The sequence below is a fragment of the Hemitrygon akajei genome, chromosome 11, assembly GCF_048418815.1.
Source record: "Hemitrygon akajei chromosome 11, sHemAka1.3, whole genome shotgun sequence".
NCBI classification, from domain to species: Eukaryota; Metazoa; Chordata; class Chondrichthyes; order Myliobatiformes; family Dasyatidae; genus Hemitrygon; species Hemitrygon akajei.
In genome coordinates, this window is record NC_133134.1 from 113,067,253 (window position 1) to 113,077,098 (window position 9,846).

The window sequence follows — 9,846 nt, forward strand, 5'->3', positions numbered from 1 at the left end:
CTCACAGGGCTGTGCAATGAGCTGCTTGCAGAAGTAGTAAATGTGGGTTCAATTGTAACATTTAAAGAGAGGTTTGGATAGGTACATGAACGGCAGGGGTTTGGAAGGATATGGTCCAGGTGTAGGTAAATGGAACTAGGTAGGAGATGAGGTCAACATGGACTAAATGGGCCAAATGGCCTGTTCCTGTGCTGTATTACTTCATCGTGCAAAATGGTGTGTTAACCTCGAACAATAACAAACCCATTTTCTAGTCAAGAATTTTTTTTCTCCCAGTTAATACTGCCTCAGAGGTAATGGTCATCCTGAACCCTGGAATAGCTTTGTCACTTCAGCAGTCTTACATAGCGACTTCCCTGCACAGTCTGATTCCAAACTGAAGTGGAATCATATTGACAGAACCCATCTAGTGGAAGATCCCTCAGACTGGCTTCACGTACCCTGTGGTGAGACCATTTCCCTCCGGAAGCAAGACTGGCAAAGGTGGACAAGTTGGAAAAGTATTTCAGGAAGAGTCATCTGTTTCTCTAAGGGATGCTACTACTATTGAATTACTCTGTCTCCTGACACAAGAGGGCTCTTTGTTCATTTCACCGTTAGACACTGTTTATTGCATCCAGTTCTCCAGATGGGGCTTTTTCTACGTCAGCGAGACCAGGCGCATCCAGGCTGAGGACCTGCAATTCAACACTCCCTCTCACTTTTTTTTTTTAAAAAACAGCTGTGTAGCCATGAAGGCTACGTGTACGGGACCATTTCAGTTACCTGCACAGCCTAGAGGGAAGAGTGATCTGCATTTTATCCACCATGGCTGTCTGGGTCTCCTGGTTGCCAGCCCATTTAATTCTTCCCCCACCCCCCATTCCCACACTGACCCAACTGTCCTCAGTCTTGTCCACTGGGAGAGTGAACCCAAACAGAAATCAGAGGGAGAACACCTCATATACCACCTGGGTAGTCTATGTCCAATAGCATGAAAATTGAATTCTGCAAATTTCAGTAAACTGCTCCCCTCTGTCCCAGTTTATCTCTCCTCCTGATTAACCCATTTCTTTCCACTCCCTATCACCCTGTTTCTTCCCCATTACCCACTTCATCTGCCCATCACCCACATGCTCCTCCTACTAGATACCCTCCACCCACTGTTCCCATCCCACCTCCCTTAGTTCTATGCTCCACCTTCCTTTCCTATCAGATTCCATTATCTGCACCTCCACCAATTACCTTCCAACTTCCATTACTATTTTCACTCTCTCCTCCTCTATATGCCTCTCTCACTCCCACCAGGATCCACCTACCACTGGTTAACTCTTGCTCTATCCCTCCCCTCCATGTCTCTCTATACTGGCTATCAACCCCTCCATCGTGAGTCCATTTCCCTCCACAGATGCTGCCTGACATGCTGAGCTCCTCCTTGCATCTTGTTTGTTACTCCAGATTCCAGCATCGATAACCCCTTGTGTCTTCAGTGTTCACGTTATGTTGGCTGTAAATCTGATGCTGTGTTGCAACCATTGACTAGGCAGTGCAATCACTCGAGTCAAGTAAGATGTTCCCCTAAGGGGTTGGCTATTGGTGGGTCCTCTGGAGGCTGTAGATCCACATATTTTGGTGCAGCGTGGACACGGGCAAGTTGTAGCTGTGGTTAGTGGTTGGGCCTTGTGGTTGTTCATTCTCTCCCTTTGCAGTTACTACTTGTTTTCTGCAACACAGCAGAGGTTGCTGTCATGTAACGCAACTCCCCCTTGAACAGATTTCCTCCAGGTGCATCTATTGAGTGCAATGTCTTTCCAGTTTTTAGATGCAATGTTAAATTTCTTCAGGCTGATTTTGATACTATCTTTGAGGTGCTTCCTTTGCCCACCAGGGGCTCACTGACTTTCCTCCAACCCAGAGTAAGGGATCTGTTTGGGGTGACGCGAGTTAGGCATCTGGTTGACATGACTTATCCATCGGAGTTGGTGTAGGAAGGATGACTGCTCTATAGACCAAAGGTTTTGTTCGGACCTGTAGGCCACGGTCTTCAAAGACTTTTCCAATAGCTCTTCTCAGGCAGTGGTTGATCTCTGAGTCAATGTCTGTTTTTGAGGAGAGAGTGCTGCCAAGGTAGGAAAAGTGGTCCCGTTTTCAAGGGCGATATCGCCAACTTTTATGGCCAGCTGGATAAATGCCTGTTTGGGTGGTAGATGATATGGGGCCTGTGTGTTTTATATATTTAAAACAAGATCCACATTGTGTGCACAGGGAGTACTTCTTCGGATAGTGGAAGATATGTGCAAGCACTTTGCCCTTTGAGACAGATGCTCCTGTAATTGCCACAACTGCAATGATTTGCCTCATCTCCCTTCTTAAATATGGTCCCTATTAGCGCATAATCTGTGCCAGTCATGGCCTTTTGTGATATCCACATCATGGTGGTCCCTAGCTCAATGATATAGTCAATGTAATGATGGGGGTGCTGCCAAGATGTCTTGAATTAGAGTTCTGGTGGAAGAGTGTTTGTGATGGTAAGATTGTGTTCGGCACATATGGTGAGAAGTAGTACTCCATCTGAGTTGATGATGCCAATGCCTTCCTTCCCTAGGGTGCTCTTCCAAAGGTTGAAGTCCCAAATGACACTGGCATTAACGTCCCCAAAGAGAATTACCTTACCCTCCTTGGGATGATTGGCAGTATCATGTCTACGCACGTCTAGGCCTCTTTTTCATGGTCGTCTGAGTCCAGAGTTGGTAATAAGCACTCATTACGGTTGTCACCTGGTTGTTGCAGGCACCAAACGGGTCATCATGATAATGATCCCCAGGGGAAATTCAGAGAGTTGACCGATTCTGGACATGGATCCTGGACTTGTCAGCTGCCTTCCCTTTCCAAAGATGGTGTAACCACCCTTCTCCTCCCTCAATTGCCCTTTGTCTGGACAGTCGGGAGAAAACATGCTCTTTTGTGTGAATCTGGCTATAAATCTATTACCATATTATTCATTATTTAAAGCCCCTGGGCTCCACATTGTTAATATTCACCCACCCCCCCCCCCCCCCCCATATGTCCTTATTGCTTAGGAGGAGGCCACTTTGGCCCATCCAATATTTACTGACTCACAGAGCAATCGCATTTCATTTTCCCATCTCCTTTCTCCAGTTGCATGATATTCTCTGCACTGTCCCATCCCACTTCCCCAAAGTTTTCCAATAAAGTAGATGCAACCATCTGCATCCCAGTTCCCCAATATGGGAACCTCTGATTTGCTCTCCCCCACCCTGATTAGGCTCACTGCTGCAAAAACATTGCTTCTTAGCACCAAACCAGTTTGTCCCAGCCCCCACAAACCTTGGCAGCCAGGTGCACACACGGTGTATTTGACTTCTTCAGGTCAAAGTCGATGAGGATGTTGTCAGACACCCCAGGGAAGAGCTCGTCCTCGGTGAGCTGCAGGCCAACGAAGAACTGCTGAGTGACCAGCAGGTTCCCGTAGATCACCAGAACCGGAGAACTCAGCTTCGTCCAGCGCTGCCGATCCCGGACCATCCAGATCACGCAGGACCAGATCAGAAGGGTGAAGGTCAGCCAACTGTTGTAGGTGATGCTCCAGACCTGTGGATGAGAAGCATGCTCAATAAATAGCTTCGTCAAGCACCCGGATTACCAATGGAACAACAGAGCAAGGTTATGCCAGGAACAGATATTGTGGTAGGAGCTTCAGAGAGCTGGGATCGTTCACTGCGAAAAGTTTGGCAATGGCCTGATTATGAAAATATGTAGCAAAACTGATCAAGCAGTCAGTGTTTTTGGATAAGCATAAAATTATTATTTCCAAAGAATCTTTGGATCAGTATCATTGGATCCAACAGTATTCATTGTGAAAGAGGGTAGAGGAAAATTAAAAAAGGACAGGCAATGCAGTCAAGGAATTTTTATAACTACATATTAAAAACTGAACAAGATTCAGCAATAGGCCTTGAAACTAACAGTACAGAAATGATTGACTGCTGAATACATTGAGAGCGTAAGGACCGTGGAACGTGGAGTAGCAACTCTGAGTTGTGAGTAGAGGTGGGATTCACGCCAGTGAGAACGTATGGATGACAGGTGTGGTGGGAGGGTGAGTGGGTGGGTGGAATTTAGAAATACAGCAGGAAGGAGACTTGCTGGGATTGATTTGGCCAAAGGAGGGATCCTATTATAACAATCTTTATGTTTCTTCTACTGAGTTATTCCATGAAACGAGGTCATTAATAGACAATACTGGGACACCATTAAGTCTTCAAGTAATGTACAGAAACTTTTAAGTGCAAAATAAACATTACTTGCTTACAGGACACATGCCAAATATTTTTTGGCTTCGATTAAGTGTTTCACCAATGGTCAGTGTGATTAATAGGGGATACGGTGAGCGAGCAGGTAAGTGGACATGAGGCTAGGTTTAGATCAGCCATGTGATCTCCTGGACCAGTTTTCAATAGCCTGGATGGGTCGGAGAGGAATTTTCCAGATTTTTTCTCAATTGGCAACTCGGTTTTTTTTCCCCGGGTGATCACATGGGTTTGGGCAGGATGAATAATAAAATAAAATGGGCGGCACGGTGCCCTGCTGGTTGGCACTGTTGCCTTGTGGGATTCGGTGAAAACTAGAGTTAAGATTGGATCAGCCATGATCTTGTTGAATGGTGGAGCAGGCTTGAGGGGCCGATTGGCCTACTCCTGCTCCTATCTCTTATGTTCTTATGTTCTTATCAGCATCAATGCAAAGACATTAATGAAGATGCTCTCATTGTGCCAAGGCATTATAGTGATGTACATGAGCTCTATGTCCAGTTAATATTCTCTAAAGTGGGAGCAAATAGAGGGTTTCCCTGTGGAGTGGTGTACAGGTGGCTGACTGGAGATGAATTCTGCAGTGTTCGGGGGCAAAGAGCTAAAGGGCAGCCCTGCCATCACCATACCATCATGAAGATGAGAGCACAGGTATAGCTCTGCTGCATCACCATGTGGCCAATGATTGAGAAGCTGCTGGATGGCTTCCCAGTGTCATCCTCTGACATTTCCATCTCCTGGCAGGCACCTGCAGAGGAAAAGGAGAGCGAGATCAATATTGGCCTGAAACATTTCAGAGAGCACTTGGGGCTGCAGGGAAGAGCAAGTCAAAAAGATATTGGTGACAAAAGGTTGAGCAAAGCTGAGAGACCAGAGAAGCTCAAGTTATATTAGAAACAACAGCCAAAGTATCTAACTGGTTGGACCAGGATAAACAATACTAGGACATCAGTTCAGGATAAAGAAATAAAGATTTTAACATCAGTTTGCCAGTGTCAATTTCAAACAGATTTTAATGCTCTAAGGTACAGGGGGCTCTCAGCGGGTCGCACAGCATCTATGGAGGGAAGTGGGCAGATGAAGGGTCTTGACCCAAAGCTCAACTGACTATTCCCCTCCATAGTTCCTCCAGCACCTTTGTGTGTTTCTTCAGAGTTCCAGCACCTGCAGTCCCTTATACCTTCAAATATGTTGTTACAGCACTGAATTGAGGAATATTTGAGATAGATCTACCAGGCAGCTAAAAGAGGCAAATATAGATGTTCAAATACTGTTTGACTCCACAAAGCAGCAATTAATGTACCAGAGATTTAGGCTCTGACTGGAATGTTTATTAACCAGAAAACTGATTGGGTGGAAGAATTGATTGCTTTTTTATTCATTCACAAACAGCAGACATTGCTAGTTAATGTCAGAATTTATTAGTCATTCCTAAAATCCACTTGAATTAAGGTCCAACTTGATCATCTAGAGGACGGTTAAGAGTCAACTACATTTCTTTGGATCTGGAGGCATTTACAATTGGTTGAAGAAGTTTGGTGTGAGCTCCCAAATCCTAAGAACGTTCTACAGGGGAACAGTTGAGAGCATCCTGCCTGGCTGCGTTACTGCCTGGTACGGGAACTGTACTTCCCTCAAATCGCAGGATTCCGCAGAGAGTGATGTAGACAGCCCAGCACATCTGTAGATGTGAACTTCCCACTATTCAGGACATTTACAAAGACAGGTGTGTAAGAAGGGCCCAAAGGATCATTGGGGACCCGAGTCACCCCAACCACAATCTGTTCTGGCTGCTACCATCTGGGAAACGGTACCACAGCATTAAAGCCAGGACCAACAGGCTCCAGGACAGCTTCTTCCACCAGGCCATCAGAGTGATTATTCATGCTGATACAGTTGTATTTCTATGTTATATTGACTGTCCTGTTGTACATAATATTTATTATAAATTACTATAAATTGCACATTGCAGATTCAGATGGGAACATAATGTAAAGATTTTTACTCCTCATGTATATGAAGGATGTAAGAAATAAATTCAATTCAATTATGGTATGAAGGGACATTAGTGAAGGAGATGGATTTTTATGGCAATATAGTAATTACTTAACTTTTCTAGTTGCTATGAACTCAGTTCTGGACCAAGGACCAGCCCAGTGAGTTAACCAAGCCAGAAGAAACTTCACTAGACAAACTCTGAAGAATTGAAGATATACCACAGCTGATCAATTTACTGATGTAAAAGGCAATTCACGCCACCATCAAAGGGAACGTCATCACTCAGTGGGTGGTGAGAGTCTGGAAAAAGCTGCCAGCGGACATGGAAGATACAGGCTCAATTGTAACATTTAAGATAAGTTTAGATAGGGTCATAGGTGGGAAGACTATGGTTTGGGTGCAGTAGATGGGAATATGCAGAAAATCAGGCCAGCACAGACTAGATGGCTGAATGGCCTGTTTCTGTGATGTAGTACTCTATGACTCTATAACACTAAAGTGTTGCAATAGTTCCATCCTGGAACCGCAAAAGTTTTGATTTAAATATGTTTAAGCAGTTTGTCAGTGAGTTAATCATGAATAACTTTGGGGGACAATAACTCAATCACAACAGCAATAAATTTTCACTTCTGTTCTGATTTTGGAGCTAATTAGGGCCACGTGGATAGAAATATCTGCATGGAGCGACAAGCCACCAGCACCTATGAATATCAGTTGACTAGATGGAATGAGTTGGCAGTTGATATACCCCAAACCCATATCACCCTGCTACACCAGGGCCAGTGACTATGTAACGTATTCAGTAAAACCATGGTGATACTTTTTTTCAGAGCCATGATAATTATCCAAAACATTTCCTGTCACTTGTCACTGGACTAAGAACTTTACCAGAGGCAGAGGAACAAGAAGTGTACTCTGGAGAGCAGTTCATCTGTACCGGCAGGCAGTTATTGTTCTGTTGTCGTACATGGAAGGGAACAGCCGGATCCACTGTCTGGTCACTTCTTGGATAAATCAATGGCTGCTGAAGTCAGAGGGAATATCAAAGTCAAGAAACTGGCTTGTCTTGGGCTGTGTTGAAACCCTAGTGTTACACAATATACAGAGATCAAAATCACTTAACAAGCTTATGGGCACTACTCCTAGGGGTCCGTTGGTACAATATTAACAAGTCTAGGGATCCAGAGATCCATTCCGGTTAAACAGTTAAACACTGTTGACCAGAAGAGGTTGTGGGAAGGGCTTCGTTGAAGGTGCCCCACAGGGAGGAAAGGGAGCAAAGGTGAATTCTGGCCAAGGGAGCCAAGTGAAAGAGAGCTGAGGTGAAGGAGCCAGGTGAAGGGGTCCTCGGGCAGAGGGATCTCAGTGAAGGAGCTCCCTGGTGGAGGGAGCAGGTTAGGGGGACCCTGGAAGAGGGAGCTAATTGAAGGAGCCCCCGGCAGAGGGAGCGGAAGAAAAGCTGCTGGTGGAGAGCGCTGGTTGAAGAAGACAACCCCCACACCCTCCCCCCACTGGTAGGAATTGGCGAAAACAACTCTTCTTTGGTCATACTTTTCAATCAGCTTCTAGTGGGACAGGAGTGAGCTGAAGGGTCGTCCTTTTTGATGACTATGAACAACGTGAATGAACTGCACACAGTGGATTTGGTTGTACTGACCTCTTTGTTCTCACCATCAATCATCTGCAAGTTTGCTTCGGCATGGACATTGTCCCCCTGCTTTTGCACGGAGCTGATTTCCATCCTTGGACATCCAGCCTGCAAATAACAGGCACCAGTCAATAGGCCATTGCGTTACAACTTTCCACATTTTGATATAACTATTATACTGTATATTGAAAGCAAGCATGCACTGCCTACTTTATTTATTTACAGTACTGTGCAAAAGTCATAGGCAGATGTAAAAAAAAAAATTCTGTAAAGCGTGAATGCTTTCAAAAATAATGAATTGAGAAGTTTCTAAGTATCAAAAAATTTACCTCAGAAAACCAAATCAAATCAATGTTTGGTGTGACCACCCTTTGCCTTTAAAACTGTATCAATTCTGTTAGGTACACTGCTTTATAACAAAATTGGCTGGTAGGTTGTTCCAAGCATCTTGGCAAGCTTGCCACAGCTCTTCTGTAGGCTTTGGCTGTCTCACTTGCTTCGGTCTCTCCAGGTAATCCCAGACAGCCTCAATGATGGTGAGATCTGTGGAGGTCGTACCATCTGAAACCAGACAAAAAACAGATCTAGGGTGCCTAAGACTTTTGCACAATACTCTATTTGTATTTAGAAACACAGCACAGTAACAGGCCCGTCCAGCCCAACGAGCCTGCACTGCCCGACTACACCCAATTAACTATTAACCCATACGTTTTCAGAATGTGGGGAGAATGAAGAATGCCTAACACACAGCAGCGGGAATTGAACCCGGTCACTGGTACTGCAATGGCAACACACTGACCACTCTGCTACCATGTACAAGTCAAGCACTATTTTAATTTGAAAGATTGTAGAAAGGTTTCTGTTTGAAGGTAAAATAATCAGGAAAATGCATTAGTTTATTTTGTGAGGTAGGTAAGGTTCACACTGCGCTGCGGTGCCCAGGAGATGAGAAGATCCAGGGTTTAACCTTGGTCAGTGTCGAGTTAATCAATTTTACCATGACTGAGCAGGCAGGTCCCTGGGCTACAAATTCAGTCAGCCTCTCTGAAAGGGAGTGGGGCTTGGTGATCTGCTAGTGGTCATCTGTGTACTGATGCACATTACAGCTGAAGGGAATGTGGATCAATCATCCAACGCACATGGTAGTGTCTGACTACCAAAACCCCAAGGTGACAGTGTACCTGAGAAATGTTACACCCCAAAACCTCAGGAACATTCATCCTTTTCTGCAAAATGCAAGCTAAGCCCATGAATTATTGTAGGCAGTTTCAATGCCAAGTTTATGTACATTAATGTCAATTACAAAACTAATGCAGTTCTCATTACACTGGCTCAGACCACCACGGTGAAATTAACGAGCTCACACGGGCACTTCGGCAGGGCGGGGTTGCACTGCACGATAGCTGTGGGGAACAGCACTCAATGGCCTTGCCACATTCTCACAATGCTACAATTACCCCAGACTCTTCGCCGAGGAGAAGGTGCCGAGTTATGGTTGCGACGGTGAAGTACAGAATGAGGAGAGCAACGGGGTTCAGGAGGACCGGCCAGTGAAGCCCTGAGCAGGTCATTAATCGCCACGGTTCCGAGAGGTCGTTGTGAATCACTGCTGTCAATCCAAGCAATCTGGATCAAGAGGAAGGACAAATTAACCATCAACAATGCGATCAATGCAAGAGCTGAAGACTGGGAATTTATGTACAATTCTGTTACGTGCTTTCAGTCAGTCCAGCACCACGACTGTTCTATACTTACATTAACTTCTGTGTGATCCACTAATTCTTGATTCTACTTCCAGTTCTAACCACAGTTTCCCTGGGTAAGCTGTTAAATTTGTACGTCTATCACCTCATCTTGAACCCACCCACCACCACTACAACCAGCAAACAA

The 9,846-nt window shown here is 45.0% G+C and overlaps 1 protein-coding gene across 1 annotated transcript in view; it reads right to left on the reverse strand.

The window, feature by feature from the left end:
* LOC140736375 (piezo-type mechanosensitive ion channel component 2) overlaps positions 1 to 9,526 on the reverse strand; it is a 232,857-nt gene extending 223,331 nt beyond the window's left edge. Inside the window, exons 1-5 of the mRNA XM_073062358.1 lie at positions 9,414 to 9,526; positions 7,966 to 8,064; positions 7,197 to 7,332; positions 4,940 to 5,058; positions 3,328 to 3,591 (exon numbers count right to left, since the gene is read on the reverse strand). Coding sequence (XP_072918459.1) covers positions 3,328 to 3,591; positions 4,940 to 5,058; positions 7,197 to 7,332; positions 7,966 to 8,049 — 603 coding nt within the window. The 5' untranslated portion in view covers positions 8,050 to 8,064; positions 9,414 to 9,526. The remainder of the gene's footprint in view (positions 1 to 3,327; positions 3,592 to 4,939; positions 5,059 to 7,196; positions 7,333 to 7,965; positions 8,065 to 9,413) is intronic.
* Between the last annotated feature and the right edge of the window lie 320 nt (positions 9,527 to 9,846).